Source organism: Aotus nancymaae, unplaced genomic scaffold (assembly GCF_030222135.1).
Source record: "Aotus nancymaae isolate 86718 unplaced genomic scaffold, 86718_ANA_hifiasm-v0.15.2.pri h1tg000015l_1, whole genome shotgun sequence".
In the NCBI taxonomy this organism is placed as follows: Eukaryota; Metazoa; Chordata; class Mammalia; order Primates; family Aotidae; genus Aotus; species Aotus nancymaae.
This window is the reverse complement of record NW_026988427.1, coordinates 7,726,338-7,750,664: the sequence shown is the minus strand read 5'-3', so window position 1 is coordinate 7,750,664 and position 24,327 is coordinate 7,726,338. Positions and strand designations below refer to the sequence as shown.

At 53.6% G+C, this 24,327-nt stretch overlaps 1 protein-coding gene across 4 annotated transcripts; it reads left to right on the top strand.

Moving 5' to 3' along the window:
- The first annotated feature begins 4,416 nt into the window (after positions 1–4,416).
- SNCB (synuclein beta) lies at positions 4,417–14,807 on the top strand. 4 transcript variants are annotated; one of them, XM_012466374.3, is made up of 6 exons: positions 4,417–4,668; positions 5,286–5,415; positions 8,321–8,362; positions 8,569–8,687; positions 13,728–13,817; positions 14,177–14,807. In XM_012466374.3, exons 2-6 carry the CDS (start codon positions 5,295–5,297, stop codon positions 14,207–14,209), a joined length of 405 nt encoding a protein of 134 aa, XP_012321797.1. In that variant the 5' UTR covers positions 4,417–4,668; positions 5,286–5,294; the 3' UTR covers positions 14,210–14,807. The 4 variants fall into 4 exon arrangements, with proteins under 4 accessions (XP_012321797.1, XP_012321796.1, XP_064232646.1 ...); XM_012466373.3 differs by lacking the exon at positions 14,177–14,807 and having other exon boundaries at positions 13,728–13,955; XM_064376576.1 differs by lacking the exons at positions 4,417–4,668; positions 14,177–14,807 and adding an exon at positions 4,864–5,028 and having other exon boundaries at positions 13,728–13,955.
- The last annotated feature ends 9,520 nt before the right edge of the window (positions 14,808–24,327 follow it).

Here is a 24,327-nt window from a genome sequence, read left to right as displayed (position 1 = left end):
GGTGGGTAACTGTAATCCCAGCTACTTGGGAGGCTGAGGCGGGAGAATCACTTGAACCTGGGAGGCAGAGGTTGCAGTGAGCCGAGATCATGCCACTGCACTCCAGCCTGGGCGATAGAGTAAGACTCATTACAAAAAAAAAAAAAAGAATTCTGAGTACACCATGACTCAGATCTGCACCTGAAGCCAGCCTGGAGTGCTTTCCTGAGCTCTGGGCTCAGATACCTACTGTCAGCTGGACGCCTCCTCCAGCTTGTCTGTCATTCCCCCAAACAAGCTCATCATCATCCCCCCAGCAAGCTGCTCCACCCGCTCAATGCCTATTTCATTTTGCAGCAGCGTCACTCACCCCATCGTCCAAGCCAGAAACCTGGGAATCTTCCTCAACTTGCCCTTTTCCTTCTCCCATAACACCTAATAAGTTACTCCCAGGTGATATTCACATCTCTCCTTCCAGCCCTGCTCCAGCCTCACTGGGGCTTCTGTAGTTCAGGCTTCCTTGTCCCTCCTTTGGAGTGTGCCCAGCCTCCTTTCTACAGCCAGCCTTATCCAACCCACCTCTGTTTGGCCCCATAAAATGCAAATCTCATTAGACCTCTTGTGCTTAAAATCCTTCAGTGACTTCTCATTTCCTGTGATATAAAGTTCAGGCATGCTTCATCTTCTTTCTCCCTTCCTCCTTCTCCCGGATCCTCCATCCTCCTTTATCTTTCTTTATCTCGAACTCTGGTATTCAGGAGTTCTTTTTTTTTTTTTTTTTTTTTTTTTGAGACGGAGTTTCGCTCTTGTTACCCAGGCTGGAGTGCAATGGCGCGACCTCGGCTCACCGCAACCTCCGCCTCCTGGGTTCAGGCAATTCTCCTGCCTCAGCCTCCTGAGTAGCTGGGATTACAGGCATGCGCCACCATACCCAGCTAATTTTTGTATTTTTAGTAGAGACGGAGTTTCACCATGTTGACCAGGATGGTCTCGATCTCTTGACCTCGTGATCCACCCGCCTCGGCCTCCCAAAGTGCTGGGATTACAGGCTTGAGCCACCGTGCCCGGGCCTTATTCAGGAGTTCTTAATCCCAAGCCACAGAAATCACTTCTGGCTGATTTAAGCAGATAAGGAGTTTATTAAATACTGGGCAGCTCATGGGCCAGGTGCAGTGGCTCATACCCATAATCCCAGCACTTTGGGAGGTTGAGGTGGGAGGATCACTTGAGGCGGGAGGATCACTTGAGGCCAGGAGTTCGAGACCAGCCTGGGCCACATAGTAAGATCCCATCTCTACAAAAAATAAATAAGTAAATCATAAACAAATAACAAATATTTTTTAAATTAGCCAGGCATGGTGGCCTGCACCTGTAGTCTCACCTACTGAGGGGGCTGAGATGGGAGAATCTCTTGAGACCAGGAGTTCGAGGCTGCAGTAAGCTATGATTGACTGTGCCACTACACTCCAACCTGGGTGACACAATGAAACCTTGTCTCAGAAAATATACATATATATACTGGACAGCTCAAAAAATCTCCAGGAGAGTTAGAAAATCCATGTTGGCGACCACGTAGCCTGAAATGATACCCAAAATCCCACTACCAGGCAGACCCATGAAGAATCCCAGCACCATGGCTGGGCATGGACAGTGCAGCTTGTCCTGTTGGTGTTGGACACTCTCACAGTGAGTGTCACTGCTGCCAATGGTGCTTGGCAGGAGCTGCCATCACCACTTCTCCACACCGGAACACACCCCACTCCTTCCCTGCTGCTTCCTGGCACTAGCTTCAGGTCCCAAGTCTGGGGCTGCACCTGTCAGTCACATGTCCTGGCTGCAAGGAAGACTAACAAAGCAATTACTTGGCATAGTCATCTCTCAGAAGGGAAGGTGGGCCCTGCTTCAGAAGGTGGAGGACCCCCCTGCACATGGGAAGGGGGCAATTCTAATGCTGAGAGACCAAAAATAATTACAGGTATTCTCTGCGCCAGTTCTTAAAATAATACAATTAAGGCCAGGTGCAGTGGCTCATGCCTGTAATCCTAGCACTTTGGGAGGCCGAGGCAGGCAGATCACTAGGTCAGGAGTCCGAGACCAGCCTGGCCAAAGAGACCAGCCTGGCCAACATTGGTGAAACCCTGTCTCTACTGAAAATACAAAAATTATCTGGGCATGGTGGCAGGCACCTGTAATCCCAGCTACTCAGTAGGCTGAGGCAGGAGAATTGCTTGAACCTGGGAGGCAGAGGTTGCAGTGAGCTGAGGTCGCACCACTGCATTCCAGCCTGGGTAACACAATGAGACTTCGACTCAAAAAAATAAAATAAAAAATAATAATACAAGTAAATATTATCCAAGGGAAAATAATCAATCAGCACCGGGAAGGAAGGCAACGAAATGTAAAACTTCTTTCCCTGAACCCTCTCAGTCTCATTTCCTAGGTGCAACCCCTGTTAACAATTTTTTTCAGAAATTCTTACAGATGTGTGCCCAGGTGAGGTGGCTCATGCCTGTAATCTTAGCACTTTGAGAGGCTTAGGTGGGTGGATCACTTGAGGTCAGGAGCTCAAGATGAGCCTGGCCAACATGGTGAAACTCTGTCTCTACCAAAAATACAAGTATTAGCCGCGTGTGGTGGTGGGTGCCTGAATCCCAGCTACTCAGGAGGCTGAGGCGGGAGAACTGCTTGAACCCGGGAGTTGGAGGCCGCAGTGAGCCAAGATTGCACCACTGCACTTCAGCCTGGGCAACAGAGGGAGACTCCATCTCAAAAAAAAAAAAAAAAAAAAAAGAATTGTGTATCTGGCCAGAATATGTATATGTTTGTATATAAGGTGTCTGTGTATAATTATATAGTATGTGATAAGTATGTATATGTTAGTATGTATATGTATTTGATACATAGAAAATTATATATACTTATACCTCAAATATAATTTCCTTTGTATCAAAATTGGCTCATTCCACACGTTGCAGTTTGGCACCTTGCTTCTCCCACTTAACACCACGTCTTGACACACACCCATGTCAGCACACGTGGGTCTAGCTCGTCTTTCCCAACCACAGCACGGCGTTGCACTTGGATGGATGTGCCACAGTTAGCTAGCCAGTCCTGTACGGATGATCATTTAGATAATTTTCAGTTTTCACTACAAAAAAACATGCTGCAGTGAACATCCTTGCACAAATGTTTTTGTGCGAACGTATGACTAGAGTCACACGGGATCAATTCCTGGAAGGGGAGCTGTTGGCTCCAAAGGCGCATGCTTTTATGCTTTTGTTAAACACTGCCAAATTGCCGTCCAAAATGTCTGCGCCAGTTTGCAGTTCTACCAGCGGCCTGTGAACGTTTTGTTTGTTTGGTTGGTTGGGGTTTTTTTGTTTTTGGAGTCTGGCTGCTGGTGGCCTCCTCACCTAATTACCCGTCACTTACACACCCTGCATTTCTGGCCACAGTGCCTTTGCCCATGCTGTTTCCACAGCCTAAAATTCTCTTTCTCCCTAGCCTGCTTGATGAAATTTTCCCCTTCCTGCCAGGCCACAGTTCAGATGTCACCTCCTTTGTATGGCCTTTCCTGACTCCCTTACTTGGGCGTAATTCTATCAAAGCACTGAGGGCCTACTGTGTGCCTGGGACAGTCCCCACCATAAGCACACAAAAAAGTGGTTTTGTCCTCCACCCTCCTCCATCCTGGCCCTCCAGCCGCGCTGTCTTTTGCCGGCATAGTCCTGCCTCGGGGGCCTTTGCACTTGCACTCTGCATGGATCTTGTCCTCACACCTGGTGGCGCCACGGTGCCTCTCTGGAATCTCTGCTCCAATTCACCTGCTGGTAGAGGCCTTCCCTGACCACTCAGTCTCAAGCACCCCTCCCGTAGTCCCCGCGTTACTAATCACCGTTACCTTCATAACTTACAAGCTGAAATGACCTTGTTGCTTTCGATGTTGATCCGTTTTTCTGTCTTGTCTTTCACCACTGAGCACATGAACACACACACGTACAAACACCCCCGTTTCCCCGAGACCAGGAGCCTTGTTTTCCTTTTCTACTGCCTCTAACCTTGAACCCGCACCACTTGTCTAAGCGCTCAGTAAACATTCGTTGAATTAACCATCGCTCTTTTACAGAAGAGGAAACTGTCATTTAGAAAGGAGAGCCGAGTAGCCCAAGGTCCCACGGTTAATAAAAAGCACTGCTGAGATTCGAGCCCAGTGGAACTCCAAAGCCAATCGCGTGATTTCTTCCCCACTCTTCGCACACCGCATTGATCCCCTCCCCCACCTCCCAACAGACTACGCGAGTCTCACGGCCGGGGCCCCCAGGGGCGCGTTCCGGGCCCGTCCCGGGAGGCTCTTCGGCTACGCGCGCTGTCACCCTCCCCGCCCCCTGTCAGTCAGGCCGAGGGGGCGGCGCGGCCGCCAGGGGGGGCGCTGAGCTCAGAGCTGCCGCAGCGCCGGAGCCGGAGGAACCGGAGCGCGCGAGCTCGCTGGGCGCAAGGAACGAGCCGTGGCTGGCGACGCACCCGAGACCCGGGCACTGCTGCGCCCCTGCTCAGGGCCCGCGACCCGAGCGCCTGACCCCGGCCCTATCCCCCACCCGGCCCCGAGTCCACCCCGGCCCGGCCCAGCGGAGCCCCCGCGTCCGCTCGCCGAAGCCGCCGCTCCATCCCCAGCCCCGGTCCCGCATCCAGGTGAGGGGGCTGCGCGCTGGGGAACGGGATGAGGATGGAGAGGGGACTGGGGTGGCAGGAGGACGCTGGGGAAGGGGATAGAAAATGGAGGGGAGCCCGGGGGTGCGCTTCAGTGTGCACCCCGGAGTATGCGAGTGTGCTCTGGTGTCTGCCCTGCCCGGGCGGCCGTGGGGACGTGTGTCAGCGCCCGTGGGGGTCGGAGTGTTTGAGCGCGTTGGATCGTCTGCGTGTCCTGTGTGTGCACGTGAGCGTGTCCGTGGTGTATGTTTGTGTGCATGACCGTGTGACTCTGCCGTGCGTGAACAGGCGGGTCCTGGGTCTTCGTGCCGAGCCCAGCACTCCGGTTCCACGGGACTGCAGGTTGCAGGGCCCGGATAACCGAGGCAGTGGCCCCTCCCGCGTTCCCGGGTTTCAAGGACGCTAGGACTCTCCGCGGCCCTGAGGCCTCGCACTGGGGAGTGGGGCGGGTGGGTGGGAGGGAAGCGGGAGGGGGCTCAGGTCCAGAAAGGCGCCTTGGTCTCGGGAGGAGCGCGGGGGGAGGCACCCGCGTTCCTCGGGAGGGGCTGGGGTGAGGGTGCGGGGCCAGCGCACCGGTGCCCGTGTATCGCCCTCCCCAGGCCGCCAGGATGGACGTGTTCATGAAGGGCCTGTCCATGGCCAAGGAGGGCGTTGTGGCAGCCGCGGAGAAAACCAAGCAGGGGGTCACCGAGGCGGCGGAGAAGACCAAGGAGGGCGTCCTCTACGTCGGTGGGTGAGGGGCGGGGCTTCTGGGGCTGCAGGGCTGGGGGTCCTCTGAGAGTGTGGAGCTGGGGCTGGGTCCCAGGGAGGGGGGTTCTGGGCAGGAGAATATGAGTCAGCAGTAGGGCGGGGTCAGCAGGGGTCACGGGGGACGTAGCCGATAGAAGCCTGGGTCTGTGTCCGGAAATGGGGACACGGGCCGGCTGATGAGGGGGCGTTCCAGCTGAAAACCCAGGGACCGGTGCAGTGATGAAAGCAGAGAGCTCCTTTTGCTTATCCTTATTACTATTATTAATAGTTACCTGGTGTTGAACACTTGTTCTATGCCAAGTACTGGGTAAAATGTCATAACATACATTTCCTCATTTAATGCTCCAGCCCATTCTACAGATAAGGGAAACTGGGCTTCCCAGAGGTCGGTCTAAATATCTTGCCCAAGGTCACGCAGCTGGTGAAAGCTGAAGCCGGGGTTTGAACCGAGCTTTATAGATTCCGAAGCCCCACCCCTCCCTTGTGGCCCCTCCCTCCAGCACCTCCAAGGCCGAGTTGAGTTGAGTTCCAGGTCCGCCTGCATCACGACGCCTGTGGTTTTACCATTGCCACCTACCCTCCCCATCCAGTCTCCTTGCAGCCGCCAGCTGGTATCAGGAGAAAGGCCAGGTGGATAAAATTTCTCACCCCTAGTGGAAAGGAAACGGAGTCTGCAGGGTCATTTGCATAAAAGGAGGAAAGGCGTGAAACTAACATTTACTGAACCCCTGTGGTGATTCAGGGTTTGCTTGTGCAGAGCAGGTATAATGACTCCCTATGCAGGCTTGAGAGGGTTGTATAACTTGCCCAGGGTCGTGGCATATTTGGTTGGATTGTGGCCATTTGAAAAATATTTAGTCCCCACTTACTAGGTGCCAGGCATCGTGTGGATGCTAGGGTTTCAGGGTGAACAGGAGACCATGGTTCCTGCTCTCCTGACGGTGATACAGAGCATTTCAGTAGTTTGAGTTGACATCCAGTGGCTCCCCGAGGAGAATGCCTCATCCCTGAGTAATAAGAGCGGGGCAGGCCTGCAGAAAAGGCAGGTGCAAAGGCCCTGGGGTGAGCTGGAGGCAGGGCAGGAAGCAGCGGTAGGAGGTGAGGTCAGAGAGATGGGCAGGAGCCAGTTCATGAGAGCCCTTGGCAGGCCAGGGCAAAACATTGTTATGATGGCCATGAGAGAGTAAGCAAGGGACTGCTATGATGTGATTAGTTTAGAAAGGTTGCTTGGCCCTCTGGGGACAGAACAACTGCAGCGAGGCCTGATGGGAGGTGGTAAAGCCACCAGATAAGGGTGGCTGGGGCAAGGGCAGTGGAAATGGAGACCGGGAGAAGGCTTATGTGCATGTCTGTGTGACCCCAGCCCTGGCCTCCCTCCTGCCTCCTCCCCAATGTCTTTCATTACTGCTGGCCCCTGGCTCCCTGACACTGTCTCTCTGCTAATAGACTCTGCCCCTCCAAGCCATGCTGCTCTTCCCCTTAGATTGGCATTTCGTGCTCCTCCCTCTGCTTGGGAGCCCCTGATGGCCCCCAGTTCCTACAAGTTAAAGCCTTGGTTCCCTGTACCCTGGCATTCAGTGCCCTTCACAGTCCTGCCTCAGTCTACGTTTCTCACCACACCCGTGGCTCCCGACACACGGACTGCCCTGAGGGCACATTGCTCTGCCTTGTCTGTGCGGGTCCCTGGGCCTGGGATACCCTCTGCAATCTCCTTTCTGATATCCATCTGCTCCTCATTTCTCAAGGCCGCGGTAGTGTCCCTTCCCTCTTCACATAGTCCCTGGAGGCTGGAAGTCCTCTCCCCTCTACTTGAGGTCCAGGAACTGAATCTGTTCTTCTCTACCCACTTCAGACAGTGAGCGATTGGCCCAAGGCTTGGGACAGAATAGGTGCAAACTAATGTTTTGTGGGAGGAGTGAAAGGGAGCATGCAGCCTGCCCCTCCTGTCTCTGGGTGCTGGTTGGCCGTCGCCCTGAGAATCCTGTCTTCCTATGCCAGCCTCTCCCCCGAGCCCCCTGCCAAGCTCAGCCTGCCCAGACACCCAGTTCTGGCTCTGTCACTGTTGTCTGTATTGCCAAATTGTCAGAGGGTATACTCCCCACCCCCTTTCCGGCTCTCCTTCTCTAGCCCAGATCAGGCCCTCTGGCCTTCCCAGCGGCCCCCAGCCATTTTGATGTGACCAAGTTGCTACCCTCCTGGGAAGGCCCAGCCAATGCCATGGGTGCCAGTCACAATCCGAACATCACCTTTAGACCCACCCTGAGCCTGACATCCCCTACTTTGGCCAGAAGAAGGAGTTTGCACCCTCTGAGGAGAAGAGAATCTTTAGAGGAAATGGAGTGGGGCAGTGGGCTGTGAGCAGTGGTGCGTGGAGCACGAGAGGAACCTTTCAAAATACATAGCTTTGTTGTCTCCCAGCTCCGCCCCTACTCGAACCCCCCACCTGCCTTCCATCCTGGGCTACGTGTTTTTAGAGTGGTTGGTAGCTGAAGTTTTAGGGTCAGAAAGACCTGAACTTGAATGTCAGTTCAGCCACTTCCTAGTGGCGGAACCCACATGGAGCTTCCATCCATGAAACGGGGACAATAACAGCAGCTGCCTCCCAGGACTGGGGAGAAGCGAAGTGCAACGGGGCAGGCAGAGGGCTTTATAAGACACTGGCCCTCAGCCGTCATCCCCTAGAGGGGTGTAGGTATCACGTCAGGTGGGAGACAGCTGCAACTCCTGCAGACAGAGGTGTGCAGTGATCAGAGCGGGGTTAGCACGGGGTGCAGGTCGTAGGCTGTAGGGACCCAAGGAGGCAGTGACGGATCACCACGCTGTGCTGGAGTTTCTGTTCCCTCAGCGCAGAGCTCTTAAATGTGCTGCTTTTTTCTCCCTGCAGGAAGCAAGACCCGAGAAGGTGTGGTACAAGGTGTGGCTTCAGGTACCAGCCCAGCCCTGGCACTGGCCCCTTCTCTCACAGGCCAGTGATCTGGCCAGGAACCAGAGGGGAGGGGCGGGGGAGACTCCCAAGGCTTCTGTGGGGATGCTCCATGGGGAGGGCAGGCCCCAGGATACTACAAGGCGGGACATCTATGGCTCCTTCCCCCTGGCTCCCAAACGCCTTCCTCAACCCCTTCCCTGCTCCAGTGGCTGAAAAAACCAAGGAGCAGGCCTCACATCTGGGAGGAGCTGTGTTCTCTGGGGCAGGGAACATCGCAGCAGCCACAGGCCTGGTGAAGAGGGAGGAATTCCCTACTGATCTGAAGGTAAGCGATCCTCCCTACCCACACATGCACATGCATATGCACACACACACCAGGCACACGAATAGCCCTGTCACCATCCCCGACCCCCCAGTCCCGCTCCCAGCCTAGGGCACAAGCCACCTTGCCCATCCTGCAGGGCCGTGCTAGACTCAGCTCAGAATGCATCCGAATGAAGGCGTGCATGGGTGTAATGCTCCTGGTGATGGGGACCCAGACCCGGCTGTCTGAGCGTATTCTGCTTGCCAGTGTGACCCAGATGACTTCTGGCCATGTCTGCCTGTGTCAGTGATTGTTCATTCATTTCTTTTCATTCAACAAATACCTGTGCCAGAGAGGAATTTTTGGAGAGGCTGCTGCAGTGAAGAGGTTCCTATGTTCCTGCAGCAGACATTGTAGTGGGAGAAGACAGACAGTAAAACACAAGCCAGCAGGCAGGACGCTTTCCGAGGGGATAGTGCTACGGAGAAAAGACAGAGAGGGCGATGGGACAGACAGGCAAGAGGTGAGAGGGCTATTTTAGCTGGGAAAGCTTCTGAGGAAGGACCATTTGAGCTGACACCCAAGGTATGAGAGAGGCAGACTTGAGGTGTGTGAGAAGCGAATTTCAGGCCTCAGGAACACCAAGTATAAAGGCCCTGAGGCAGGTTGGAGCAGGTGGGAGCTATGCTGGGGTGGGCATGATCTGTGCGCTTACGTTTTCCTAGAGGAGCGCTGGGGGCCACTTGTGTGGGCATGGAGACAGAGCCCCCTATTAAGACCCCTGATAAGAGGGGGTTAAGAGTTGTGAACTCTGAACCCACCCACCCCCAACCTCAGCTGGGTTTGAATCCTAACTCCACTACTTCCTGGCTGCATGACTCTGGGCAGGTCCTACCATGTCTCTGAACCTGATGGTTCACTTGTAAAATGCAAGTGAACACAATAGGAATCTATGCAGATTGGAGATAATATAGACTAAATATTCTCAAAGCTCGAGCATGTATCAGAGTCACCAAGAGGCCAGGTTAAAATATAGTTTGTTGACCCCATCCTTAGAATTTTGAATTCAGTAGGTCTGAGGTGGGGCTGGAGGATTTGCATTTCTAACAAGTCCCCAGGTGATGTTGATGCTGCAGTTCCAGGGAACGTACTTTGAGAATCACGGCTATAAAGAGCTGGGTTTGCATACAGTGAGTGCCCCGCAAGAGACTGTGGCCGCATGATCACGCAAGCAGTCTGTGTCTGCCTGCGGGGAATCCTGTGACCACAGTTGTGCCTGGAAGCAGACCTTCATGGCATGTGTGTGCAGGCATTCACTGTGGATGCTGTGTGTCTGTCCACAGGCATGTGCAGACCCTGCCTCCATGGGGATGGGGGCTCTTTCTGCGCGTTTGGTTTGGGTGATCAGTGTGTGCTCAGTATGTGTACAATCACCAGGCTACGGGAGACCCCACGCCGCCCTCCACTCCTGGCATTTTGCACAGTTGGTTTCTTCCACTGTTGGAAGTCTGAATCTTGACTCAAGTTCTAGTTCAAGCCTTGTCCCTGCATTTTACCATCTGTATGACGTCCCATTTCTTATAATCATGTTACCAGTAATCACTCCTATTCATTCATCTCTTTCATGAGCAGGCACTGCCCTAGATGTTTCACATGAACTAACTCTTGACTTCACAATGTCACACTTCATCTGTGCGCCATAACCAGCTCATTTTACAGATGAAGAGACCGAGGTTCAGAGAGGTGAAGTCACTTGCCCCAGACCCCAGTTCCTACCTGCCTCCTTTATAAGCTGGTCTGGAGGATAAGCTCAGGCCATGTCACTGGAGTTGCTTGGTGCTGGCCCAGGGCCAGTCCTAGAGCTAGGAGCTGGGGTGCAGAAGAGAGGCAAGTTCAGCCTCTCTGTCAGCCCCGAGGCTGTTTGTGATGGGCATTTGCACAGGATCATTTCTCTCTGGTCACCTTTCTTCTACCGGTGTTTGTTGACACCTCAAGGCTACCCTCTCCAGGGAGTCTAGGATCATAGAGTTATAATCCAAACAATAGCCCCTTGGGCCACTGGTCGCATGGGGGAACTCATGCAGGCCCAGGGTCTGCATTTCTGAGACTCCCTGCTTCAAGCTTGCTTTCCATCCATCATCATGGAATCCTCACCAGCCTCATTTCCCATGCAAGTCTGCTGAGATTAGAAGCAAAATGACTTGCCTGATGCTAGCAGGTGGCCAGGCTGGGGTTGTTTGTTTGTTTTCTGAGCTGGAGTCCTGCTATGTTACCCAGGCTGGTCTTGAACTCCTGGGCTCAAGCAGTCCTCCTGCCTCAGCCCTCCAGGTATCTGGGATTACAGGCTATGGGATTTTTTTTTAAGTGAGCTTTTTAGTGAATTACAACGTACATGCAAAAAACTGGCAGCTCCATGAAATGTTCACAAGGGGAACTCCCCATGTAACCAGCAGCCAGCTCAAAACAGAACAATATCCCCATCAGGACCCCACATTGTGACCCCTTCCAGTTCCCATCCCCAGGGCCAGGACTAGGGGGAAACAAAAGAGGTGTCTGGGGCACTCACTCATGGAGTCTCATTTGCATGGCCAGGAGAGCCAGTGCCTCCCTCACATCTGCACCCCAGGAGCCTTACCCATCTCCCCTCAGTCTTGGCCCTGCCTGTCCCCCTCCAAGGGGAACTGTTCCTGACTTTTTTTTTTTTTTTTGACACAGAGTCTCGCTCTGTTGCCCAGGCTGGAGTGCAGTGGCACAATCTCAGCTCACTGCAACCTCCACCTCCAAGTAATTCTCCTGCCTCAGCCTCCCAAGAAGCTGAGACTACAGGCGTGCACTACCACATCTGGCTAATTTGTGTATTTTTAGTATAGATGGGGTTTTACCATGTTGGCCAGGTTGGTCTCAACCTCCTGACCTCAAGTGATCTGCCCGCCTCAGCCTCCCACAATGCTGGGAAGGGTTATAGGCGTGAGCCACTATGCCTGGCCTTGCTTCCTGGCTTCTATCAGCACAAAATTAGTTGGGTGTTTTTTAAATGTTATCATGAGGCCGGGTGCAGTGGCTCATGCCTGTAATCCCAGCACTTTGGAAGGCTGACGGGGGCAGATCACCCGAGGTCAGGAGTTTCAGACCAGCCTGGCCAACATGGCAAAACCCTATCTCCACTAAAAATACAAAAATTAGCTGGACACAGCGACATGTGCCTGTAGTCCCAGCTACTCAGGAGGCTGAGGCAGGAGAATCACTTGAACCTGGGAGGCGGAGGTTGCGGTCAGTAGAGATCGCCCCAGTGCACTCCAGGCTGGGCCACAGAGTGAGACTCCATCTCAAAAAAAAAAGAAAATGTTATCATGAAGGCCGTGCTCTTCTGTATCTGGCTTGTTCCATTCATCGAGAAGCTTGTGAGAGTCAGCCTTGCTCTTGTATGCACTGTCGTTTTTCATTCTTGTGTAGTATTCCATTGTGTCATTAGCTCACAAGGCACACATCCATTCTACAGATGTTGGACATCTGGGTTGTGTCCAAACAATGTGCTTGAGCTGGCTTTTTTTTTTTTTTTTTTTTTAGATGGAGTCTCGCTCTGTTATCTAGGCTAGAGTGCAGTGGCTCAATCTCGGCTCACTGCAACCTCCGCCATGCCTGGCTATCAAGCTGGCATTTTTTTTTCTTTTTCTGTATTTTTTTTTAATTTTTAAATTTTATTTTAAGAAGCTAAACACTAGTATTCTTCCTTCACAAGCTGGCATTGTTAGCACTACATTCCATCCCTGGGGGTCATAGCTAGGTGACTTGGGGGCAAACTAACATTTCCCTACCTCCTAGGCCTTGGCATACCCATCTGTGCAAAGGGGAAAATGAGCCAGGTCAAGAGCTGCAAACTGATGTGCCCACAAAGCCCATCTAGACATGTAATGTGAAGGAGCTGACGCTGCCTTTGTCTGCACCCTGGGGTACCCCAGCCCCAGTGCAGGCCTTCCCAGCCCCAGTGCTCCGGGATCCCAGGCGTGTGCCAGCCCACATGAGGCGCTGCCCAGGCTGTGCATGAATCCCAGGCTACTTTGTGTGCTTGTGTGTGCAGCCAGCTCAGTCTTGTGTTTGTGCACATACATGTGCTTGCCTGCAGGTGGCTGGCCATGTGTCTGGCAGCCCGCCCACATGCATGCCCGCTGGTCTGCGCCTGTCTGGGCAGCAGACACAGCAGGGAGGGGAGAGTCTTAGCTCACACATCCAAGCAACACCACGAGCTGTGGCTTCCAGCTTATCTTAAAATAGCAACAGCTGAAGAAACCAGGCCACACAGGGCCCGGGGGAGGGATGGGTGGAAGGTGGCAGGGGAATGGCTCAGAGCCCCTGCCCAGCCCTGTACCTGAGCCTCCAGATCCCTTCAGCCCAGGGGAGCCCCCAGGGTTATCTCTGGGGTCCCAATGCCCAGCACAAAGCCTGACACAAAGGATGAGGCATAAGCTGGTGACTGAGTATCCAAATGGTAGAAATGCGGAGGCTGTCAGGTGTGGGGGGGTAGCAGTGTGGAGAGTCAGCTCCCCCTCCATGCTGCCACTTCAAGTGTGATTTGGGGGTATTTCACCCTTCACCTCCATCCCACTTCCAAGGCACTCCAAATAAAAAACTAAATTAGAGGCCGGGTGCGGTGGCTCACGCCTGTAATCCCAGCACTTTGGGAGGCCGAGGCAGGTGGATCACGAGGTCAAGAGATCAAGACCATCCTGGTCAACATGGTGAAACCCCGTCTCTACTAAAAATACAAAAATTAGCTGGGTATGGTGGCGCGTGCCTGTAATCCCAGCTACTCAGGAGGCTGAGGCAGGAGAATTGCCTGAACCCAGGAGGCGGAGGTTGTGGTGAGCCGAGATCACGCCATTGCACTCCAGACTGGGTAACAAGAGCGAAACTCCGTCTCAAAAAAAACTAAATTAGAAATTGTCCTTGCTCTGCCAACCCACCTACCTTTCCCACTTCTCCAACCAGCCCGAAGCTTACTAGTGTGGGCATTTGGGGGGCATCCTGGCTGCCTTCACCAGCCTGGCCCTTCTCTGCCTGCAGCCAGAGGAAGTGGCCCAGGAAGCTGCTGAAGAGCCGCTGATCGAGCCCCTGATGGAGCCAGAAGGGGAGAGTTATGAGGACCCACCCCAGGTGAGGGAGCAGCAGGGCTGGGCAGGACTTTGGGCATCCAGGAAGATTGCTGCCATCTCTAGCTGGCATGGGACATCCCTGGCTTGAGATGGTTGGGCCAGGGAGCCTGACTCCCCTCTTCTAGAACCCAGGCCCCAGGAGAGAGGAGAGGGCAGATGGGATCTAGCGCTGGGCCCCAGGCACCTCTGCCCAGGAATTCTCTGTTGTCCCCAACTTCCAGGCTCCTCCCCTGCCCAGGAAAAGGGGAATACACTGTTCCTGCTTGAGGGAGAGGGTTCTCAGGCCAGGGCTTGGCCACTGGGTATCCAACTCCTCCTCCTTTTGCTCTTCTCTACTCCACCCCCATCCCTGTGATGCAGGAGGAATATCAGGAATATGAGCCAGAGGCGTAGGGGCCCAGGATGGCCCCCACCAGCAGCACAATTCTGTCCCTGTCCCTGCCCCGCCCCCCAGAGCCAGGACTGTCCTTTGACCCTTTCTCCCCAATCACGAGATCTTCCTTCCGCTCTGAGGTAATCCCCTCGGAGCCTGTGTTAGTGTCTCTCCTTCTGTCTGTCCTACCTGCCCGCGTCTAACCCTGGGGCGTGGACAGGGCCGGGGCTGCGGCCGCGGCAGGGAGCCTCGCCCCTCCAGTGTTGCCTCCTCCCGTCCAGCGTCTGCGCGGATGTAGCATGTTCTATGTGTTTTTAAACGAAGATCCGAAGCGACGGCTCCTCCCCGACCCCCGACAGTGGCTCTCCAAGGGGCCCCCGGGCAGTCCCAGAGCAACCACCCCACTCCCATTAACCCCGAGAACTTTTTTTTTTTTTAACCAAAACCAGGAGCCAGGCTGTGCCATGTCCCCCCACCTCAGCCGGCCCGGTCTGAACACGGGCGTCTTGTGTTGTGATTGTGGCATGGAGAGTCCCCATTTCCCCCGTGTGAGCGTGTCCCAGGCGGGCGGGCTCGGCCGCCCCCCGCAAGTCCATGAATAAAGTTAATCTCTCTGTAGCTGGCGCCGCACAGGCACGGCTGGGCTGGGCGCCGGGTGGGGACGGCACGTGACGGCGGGTCTTCCAGGTCCCAGCCTGCCCCTCTGCGCTCTTTGGGGTCTGCACACACAGCCCAGGTAAAAGACAGGTCATCTCTGGCTTCGCATCTCCATCACCTACTCTACACCCCGCCCACCTCCACGGCAGGGGCGAGGAGGGTGTCCCAGGGCTGGGACACGCAGTTGGCTGGGAAGTGGGAAGGTGGCCTCGGGCGCCGCCTGCTGGTCCCTAAAGTGCCAGCTGGGAGTGCAGGATCGAGGGAAGCCCCACACCGCCGCATCACTGGGGCGGAAGGGATCACATCTGGCCGCACACGCAGCGCAGGAGCGCCGATGCCCATGCACGTGCGGACCCCCGTGCCTGTCCGTGGGTCTATGTGCGCGAACCCGAATGTGCACGCTGTGGCTGTGCGAGGGTGCAGACACGCATGCACGCACGCTGGCTAACACGTGCAGAGCAGCGCGCTCCCATTCGAGCCCTATAGGACTTCTCCCACTCCAGAACGTGGACACGCACAAAGCCCCGCGCACACCTGCCCAACGCAGAAAAACCTAAGGGGAGGGGAAATGGGCAACTGCCCCAGGAGCCAGCAGAGCCCTGGCCTGCGGTGCTCGGCCCTCCCACCCCCACGAAGGCGCTGGAAAGTTTGAGGCCTCAAGTTTGAAGTGGGTGAGGCCCGCAGTTGGGATGCCGCCTGGGAGCCTCGAGCGGATCAGGATCAGCACTAGGGGGCCCCCAACACCGCTTCAGAGCGAGAAACATGGGGGCGGATATACTGCGCTTTGCGCAGAGGCACCGCCCCCCATGCGCTGTCTTTATAGGCACAGGAGCACCCTGCGCGAGGCCCCGCCCCTGCCCTCTGGCCGCAGAGGTCTTCTCTCCGCGCTTGCACAGAGGCCCCGCCCCGTCCTGCAGAAGCCCCGCCCCCACCGGGCGGGATCTTGGCGTGGCTGTGCCGCAGAGGCCCTCCAACTTCGCCTGCGCAAGACCCTGCCCTTTTCCAAACCTCGGTGCCATCTCGATTCCGTGCGGCAAGCCTACCTCGCCCTCCAGCCCCGAGCTGGAAGAAGGTTGCACTATTCAATTAGCCCCCGAATGTTAGCACCTCCTCCTTCCCTGAGTTGTTGTGGGCAAGAAGTCGTGGCAAGCTGGGAAGGCCTTGAACGCTGCGGGAGACCGTTCTGCTCAGGTCACCTTGGCCCGCAGGGTAGGGAACCTTCATTTCCGGAAGTAGGAGGCAGCTGGCAGACGCAGGGGGTGGAGGGGGAAAAACCAGTGGGCTTGGATTCCCTGAGTTACTTACATGAGGATACTAGGAGCTCCAGATCCCTTGTGGTTGAATTATATGCTACTCACAACCCACAGTCCTTGGAGGTCGCAGACTTGTGGCCCTCAGGCTGAATTTGGCCTGTAAATAGGTTTGATTTGTGAGTACAAGGTTTTAAAATTGTAAAAGTTTAATACTTTTAGGTTGGACACACCTTTTCCCCTTGGCCACCGTCCCTTCCCCTCATTTTGTATCATACCCATCCACTTCTCTCATTTTCATGCACTGCCTGGCCTCTGAAGACTGAGTTTGCCACCTCCGATCCAGCTACCAGCACCTGATCCCCATTTTTAAACGCCAAAACCAGGTTCACCATCTGGCCTGTGGGGAGATTCATTCCTGCTTCCTGGGCGCCAAGCCTCACACCTGGTCCCACTGAGACTGGTTCTGCTCAGAGACCAATGTTCTCATCTGCCAGGGTCACTGTAAATGCAATCCAGGCACAGGCCTAGAAGTATCACCTGAGATACCAGCCTCATATCAGAAGCCTTGACCGTGTGCATGTGAGAGCCCACACATCTCATGGACTCTCCCTTGTGATAGGGACCAAGCCATTTCCCAGGTGCCCAGTATATCCCAGCATGAAACGCTTATCTCCAGTGATTTCGCTGGAAACTGCCCTCAAGTCTTTCTTGTTTTTTACCCCCAATTTATGGATGAAGGAATGAAGGATGGAGAGGCAGTTACCTGCCACTGTCACGTTGCTGGAAAGTAGCAAAGGCCACATTCGGCCCCAAGCCTGTCTCCAAAGCTCAACTCCTTTGGAATTTCCAAAAGGGGCCTGCTCTGCCTCTGAGGGGAGACAAAGGAAAGACGCCAGCAACAGGAAAATGTGGAGGTAGCAGTGTGGAGATTATGGACACTTGTACAATTTCACGGAGCCAGGGAGCCAGGTTGTGCACATGGGTGGGTTTGAGCTGAGTGTGCACACTTACAAAGGTGGCATGTGCAGAGCTGTCTGTATTAGTGTTCACGCATGTACACGACGTTCCCCACATGTGTTGTGGGTTTGTTTAGTCCAACAGTGTGTGTGGCACAGCTGCTCTGTCCTTAGCTGGAGGAAGGGCTGCAGGGAATAGCCCTGAGGTGACTGCTCGGACTAGAGTTCACCTAGTGATCACGAAATGGTCAACAAATACATGGAACAAGGTAATCTTGAGTTTTATGAAGAAAAAAGCAGAGCAGTGTGATAAAATGTGACGAAGAGGAGGTGGTGAGCAATCTTAAAATAAGATAGCCAGGTCAGGTGTCTGCTGGAGTTGAGACCTGATGGAGAAGAGGGTGGTATGGAAAGATCTGGGGGCGACAAATGTCTTGGGTGGAGGAAGAGCCCACCCCACTGTGTGTCTGTGTGTCCCCAGGGGTGTGGTCATCAGGCTGAGCCCAGCCAGGCCTCCCGAGATCCGTGGATCCGACCCCACCTCACCTGGTCCATGCTCCTCCTTTGTCTGCCTGCCTCCCCCTCCATCCAGACAGCGGCCGTCCCCTCTGCCTGCCGCAACCCTCCCTCTTCTGAGCTTTCCCTAGTCCTTTGACTGGAAGTGATTTCTCCTCCTCACCGCCATCCTGCTTTGCTGTGCACACAGACTGCTTTCCCACACATGTCAGCACTGTGAGGACCCTTGCTGGGTAGCTAACCCGAAAACTGCCCTCTCCCACTGATGCGAGGGCTGGGGACTGTCCCCTGTACGCACCGTTCGTCGGTCTCCCCACCCCCACCCCCAGTAATGCAGCTCCACAGCTTTCTCTGGAACTTTATTTTTGTTTTCTCCCTTCCCTATTTATAGCTCTCTCCCCTTCAAACCATCCCTGCATCCATCCTGTTGCCTAGAAACCAGCTCTGGGCTGAGGGTGGGGGAAGGCCAGGCCCAGCCCAGGCAGGGGAAGGAAGAGCTGTCACCCACTCCCCTCTCAGCACCACCCCCAGGCTCGCAGAAGCCCACCCCTCCCTCTGCCCAGCACCCATGGTGTTTTTTAAAAAGAGAAAACAAAATGTGACAAGCAGCAGCCTTTGGGAAGTCCTTCCCAGCTTCTCAAGGGCACCATGATCATGGTTTCACTCCCACCTCTCAGCCTACCCTGCCCGCGGCCTGGACCCATTTCTTCAGATGAGGAAACGGAGGTTTCAGGAAGCAAAAGTCTTGTAGGACAGGCCCCCTCTCAGTGGAAGCTCCATGCTGTGGGGTTGAGAGCCTTCGGATATCAGCCTGACACACTGAAAAGAAAGCTTGAAAGTATAAATCATTCTATAATCCTTTAATTACAGAAGGATGGAGCGAAAAGTTTTACAACAAACCTGACACACAGCAAGCCACTGGCCATGCATTGCCATGCCCTCTGTTGTGCACCCTACCATGCCCTAGCAGTCTCCCTACCTGCCTCCCACTGTGCGCCCACCACACCCAACTGCAGCGTGACTTCTGACCCTGCTGGTTACTTTCACAGATCGGATCAGGCTTGCTTCCTGACTCTGTCACGTCACCAACTGTGGCATTGGAAGTTCACGTAATGTCTCTGAGCCTTAGTTTCCTGAGCACCAAAATGAGGATGCTAATTTCCACCCCATAGGACTAGGAGGAGAATTAAATGCAATACTGATGAGAAAGTGCTTCGTAAATTATAGAGTGCTGTAAATTGGGAGTGATCAATTAGAATAGTTAATATCGTTTATTGTTATTATCATTGTTAGGGCCAAGAGTTGGGGCAGGGGAGCCAAAACTGGCCCTGAGATTAGAGAGGGAGCCCCTAGCTGGTGTCCAGGCAGAAGGACTCCTTTCCCTGGCAGAATGAGGGACATGGGTGGGGGCTGCCTGGACATACCTGCAGGATAGCAGGGAGTGGAGTAGGGCAGAGTCCTCTTGTGCACGATTTCTCCTCTTGAGTGCTCTATCCCTTATTGTCCACCCCCACTCACTGTCCCCTGTCCTATGGTCCAACTTTGCTTACCAAATAGGCCCTGTGGGATTGCTTGAGCCCAGGAGTTTGAAGTCAGCCTGGGCAACATAGCAAGACCCTGTCTGCAAAAAGTACGAAAACTCAGCTGTGTGCAGTTGCTCACACCTGTAGTCCCGGCTACTTGGAAAACTGAGGTGGGAGGATTGCTTGAGCTCAGGTATTGGAGGCTGCAGTGAGCTGTGATCATGACACTGCATGCCATCCTAGGTCACAAAGCAAGACCCTGTCTCAAAAAAGAAAAAGGAAAAAAAAAAAAAAGGCTCTCTGGGCAAATGAGGGAGAGGGCTGCTAAGGAGCAGCTGGGCCATGATTCAGCCTGAGTCACCCATCTGAATCCTGGGGCCTCCCCCCGCCAGGCCAGGCCGCAGCTGCTGGGGGTGAGGGGATGCAGTGAGGGAGGGAGGGTGCCTGTGTGAGCAGCAGGCTGTGTGCATATGTGCCCAGACTGGACTCTCATGCCGATCAGGGCAGCACTGTGAGGGCCTGAGGGTGGTGCACGTGAGGAGATCAGGTTGGGGAAGGTGACTCGATGTGCATCGGTTATCTGGGCTGACTGAGGATGGAAGGTTTCCTTGTGTATGCGTGCATGTATGTGTGTGTGTGTAGCATGTGCACATGTGTGAGGGTGTTGTATGTCTGAGTAGGGTTAGAGTTTGACTCCCAACTTTGTTACTTTCTAGTTGTGCAATGCTGGCAAGTTACTGAACATCTCTGAACTTTTTAGTTTCCGCACCTATGAAATGGGAATAACTGTATTGTCTCAGATGGTTTTCTTTAGGATTAAATAGAATGAAGTAATGACTGTAAACACTTATGTAGTCAGTAAGTGGTATACTACTGTCATTATCATCATCTGGGGGGTGCTGGGTTATACATGGCATGCAGGAGGATGGGTGCGGATCCGAGTGTCTGTATTCAGAGGATGCAAGATGTGTAGGGTCTGGGTATTTTTTGTTTTTGTTTTTAAATAAAAAATTATTTTTTAAAATTTTATTCAATCTTCATAGCCAACTACAGATAAGTATTTCTTGAAGAAGTATGTGCACGTACATACCGTGTGCATTCCTGAAGCAAACACAAGACCTTTACAGAAAGTTGGGTTTATATGGCACTGCCTGCCCTCCCCCACCTAAACACACACACACACACACTCACACACACACTGCACACACCTTCTCTAATGGCTTCAATTTGCTGAAATATGGCTTAGACCAGGGCCAATGTCCAGGCAAAGGGGTCAGGAACTGTGGATGCTGTTGTGTTGGGAATCTCAGATCTTCTCAAAAGCTTTAGCCTCAAACAAAGCTAGAATGGGAGCAGCTGCCTGGGTGTGAGAAGGGGACTGTGTTTTGTGGAGGAGATACGAACATGATATGGACATGAAAGAGAGGGGAAAAGAGGGCAAGATACAGAGTGTGTGTGTGTGTGTGTGTGTGTGTGTGTGTGTGTGTGTGTGTGCAGGGGTGGCTTTGGGGGGGTGACTGCTGTCTCTGCTCTGGTACAGTCTGCTTGTCTCCATGGCGCCTGTTGCCACACACGCTTGCTTTTCAGAAAGTCACTGGGATTGTTTATTCCACCCCCGGCCTGGGCGCCAGCCAAGGAGCTGCAGGCACTTGTTTATCTTCTGGTGTGTACGAGTGTGTATGGCTCCCCAGCAGCAGAGCACCCCGAGACACATACACACACTCACACGGAGTGGGTGACCATGTTGGTTATCACAGGGTGAGCCTGAACCCTAGGATGAGTCACAACCTGAGACCAGACGGATTCTCTCCACATGGGGACAAAGTTGACCCCCAGCAATTCCAGGTGGATGCAACACCGATTCAGCAAGGCCCAAAATTCCAGGAGAGTGTGAGAAGCAGGTGGCTTCAGTTCTGTGCTCCATCCCTGACTCCTCCTCAGAATGAATCAGTGACCTGGGTCACTGCCCACCCTAGAGCTGGCACTGGGATCCATCCCACCTTGCCACACGAGCTGGGGCAGCGACATAGTCTCCCAAGGAAAATGGAGGTGCTGTGGTCAGAAAAGGGTGCACAGTGCTGGGCTTGCCATAACACTGGTGTCCACAGCAAGAGCACTCGGTGTATTTTTTCTTCCTATATCCTCCTTAGAGCTCTGAGAGCTAAGCATTATATTTGATGAAATCGAGGCTAAGAGAGACCTCAACCAAGGCCATACAGCTAGTAACTGGCAAAGCCAGGACTGAACCCACATCGACTGCCTCCGTACCTGTTTTGAGCTCCTCCTCTGCATTAGCAAGTGCTTTGTTCTGTTGTCCAGAAATTTTCATTTTAGAAATGTTTTTCTCAGCAAGTCCCTATGGAACAAGAGCGGTCGCAGAGCATAGCAGAGGACCTAGATTATAAAGAGGCCCTGATGTCCACATAGCAGGCACTGCCAGAGCTCCAACCACATCCCCTTGGATGCCCTTATTAGTTGTGCCTGCCAGCAGGACTCCCAGCAGCAGTACCTGCATCTTTGTCAGAAAAATGCTCTCAGGCTTCTGGGACCCACTTTACCCACATGCATTGTGGGCCAGGAGTGCCTGGGAATTAACACACAGCCAATGCAACACATTCCAGGGATGGCCCTTAACCAAAATCTGCTGGTGTTGGGATATAAATACCCCAGATCCCTTGCCCTCAGCCAGGAGAATTCCAAAATGTGTATTACCCCATTTTCCACGAGTTCCCTGCAGGATTAAACTTCACTCACTCCTCACTGTGGTAGCCAACTTAATAATAACCTCAAACTGGCTGCCTTCCCTTCCTGGGTCACCTTCCCACTCCCCTGCTGGTGTCCTTGCACCTTACAAATAAACCACATGTCTTTGATCTTTATCTCTGGGTCTGAGAGCTGCCCTGGGGTTCTGGATTCCGTCCCTGCTTTCCACTTGAGCATCCAGGCCCAGCCCTGGTCCTCTCTCTTGCTGACAACTTGCCTTTTCCCTCTGTACTGGGCCCCTTCCATCAGAATTTACATGCCTTCAAGTCTCCTCCGTCTCAACCTCCCATCCCTCGTCCTCTCTCTTGCTGACAACTTGCCCTTTCCCTCTGTACTGGGCCCCTTCCATCAGAATTTACATGCCTTCAAGTCTCCTCCGTCTCAACCTCCCATCCCTCTGAAGAGACTGTCATTCCTCTTTTCTCTCTCAAAGCCCAGACTTTCTGAGGAAATTGTCTACTTGCCCCCCTATTTCCTTATTCCCATTTCTTCATCAACCTACTCCCCATCATAGCTGCCTTCCACCCCGACCCACTCCACTGACTGCACATCATCAACTTTCAAAGTCCAGAGGACACCTTTCAGGCCATATCTTGTCATCTTGATGTGGTTGACCCTGCCTGCTTCTACAGCATTCTCTCCCTTGGCTTCTGAGACACCACATTCTCCTGGGCTGCTTCTGGCTTCTCAGATCACTGCTTCTCATTCTTTGCTGCAGCCTCCTTTTCCCAGCCAGTCCCTTCATGTTGACCTGCCTCAGGGTTGGCCCATGGCCTTTGTGTCTCCCTACCTGGTGTGTACTGTCCTCCCGTGTGCTGACACCTCTCCCGCGACCCCCAGCTCCAGATGGATGGGTTCCCTAGTCTGTCTTCAGCTTTGGCCACTACAGAACTTACTCTGGACTCAAATGTATCAGCACAGCCATCCTATTAAACCCCTCTTTCCCCCCAGGGCTCATAAGTTATCTGTCCTTCATCCACCTGGCTCCCCAAGGCAGAAACTCAGAGAGACAAAATAATCCTTTCTCCCCTCATGCCCACATCCATCTCATGGCCAAGGCCTATTGATTTTACCCCTAGATAGGTATCCAATCCGACCCCACCTCTCCATCCCTACAAATGCTGCCGTGGTTCAGGCATCATCATCGCTCACCTGAACACCCTCCACAGCCTCCTCACTCCTGCCTAGTCTCTGCTCCTGTCCACCCTCGTCCTGTTCCGGGGTGCCTTTTTCAATCACAGGTTGGTTCTTGCCACTTTTCATATCTGTGAAATTCTCCAAGCCTTAATTTCTTCATCTGTATCATGGAGCCAGTAATGTTTACTTTAAAGGACTGTAGGGAGAAAAAATGAAATGATGAATGTGGATTAAGGGTTTGTAAACTCTGAAGCGAAATGGCCTTGCGGGCAGTGAATGAGCAATTTTCAGGACCGGAAATGTGAGGAAGCAGCCCTGGTGTGGTGCTGTCCGTGGTGCTGAAACCGGTCCGACACACTTGAGGTTTTTCTCCTCCTCTGGCATGCTGCCTGGAGACGCCAGTTCCACGGATTTTCTTCATTTACCACCTGAAATGTTAAAACTATATATTTTAAGGATCACGGTGACTTATGGTTCACCAAGTAAGAGAGGGGAGTAAAACGTAAGAATAAGACGTGAGGTTTCAGGAGTTAGACTGCATGGGTTTGTAATCCTAGCTCCACTACTAACCAGATGTGTGACCACAAACAAGTTACTTATCTGCATCTGTTTCATCTGAAAAATGGAGATATAATGCATTAATATTAGCTTTCTTACAATTGGAAATTGAAATCAGATAAAACTTGTAAACAGAATCTTAGCGTTGTGTCTGGCCCTAAATAAGCGTTTCATTGCTAATAGCTTTGACCATTAATTAATAGGTGGTGGTGGTGGCTTCATACTACCGGCGCAAGAGGCTTTTGTCACATCGAGGATAATTATGGAATTAATTTTCTCCTCTGGGAAGTCAAGGGGAAGGGAACTCCGCTGCAGGGAAATACGGAGGGGGTGGGAAGCAAATCCTCGTGTCCTTGGTGATTCAGATACCACTGGAAGCCCTTGAACATCTACTTTACACTTCCAAGACCACCGTGAGGTGTTTAATGTTGGTCCCGTTTTGCAAATCGGGAAACTGAGGAGCAGAGAGGTGAAATGATTTGCTCGAGGGTACCCGGGGGAGAGAGCAGGAGGTTCCCCCGACTGGGGAGGCTGCAACTAGGGACTGGAAGGCATCTCTCCCGCACCACCACCACCGGCGACCTCACCACTCGCGGGAGCGTAGGCAGCGGCGAGACAAAGGGCCGGGGGCGGGGAAGAGGAGGCCGGAAGTGCGGCGGGGGGGGGAGGGGAGGCGGGAAATTTCCTCGCTGGCGGAGCCGGGAGATCGCGCCGACTCGAGTCCCCATCCAGGAGCCGCGAGTCCTCGGGCCGGCGACTGCCCCTCTGAGCCCCA

What these genes read in the sequence shown, in the direction of transcription:
- SNCB (XM_012466373.3), top strand. Translation starts at nt 5,295, where the DNA reads ATGGACGTGTTCATGAAGGGCCTGTCCATGGCCAAGGAGGGCGTTGTG. An exon ending in GGAGGGCGTCCTCTACGTCG is followed by an intron (nt 5,416 to 8,320) that starts GTGGGTGAGGGG and finishes TTCTCCCTGCAG; the next exon opens with GAAGCAAGACCCGAGAAGGT. An exon ending in GGTACAAGGTGTGGCTTCAG is followed by an intron (nt 8,363 to 8,568) that starts GTACCAGCCCAG and finishes TCCCTGCTCCAG; the next exon opens with TGGCTGAAAAAACCAAGGAG.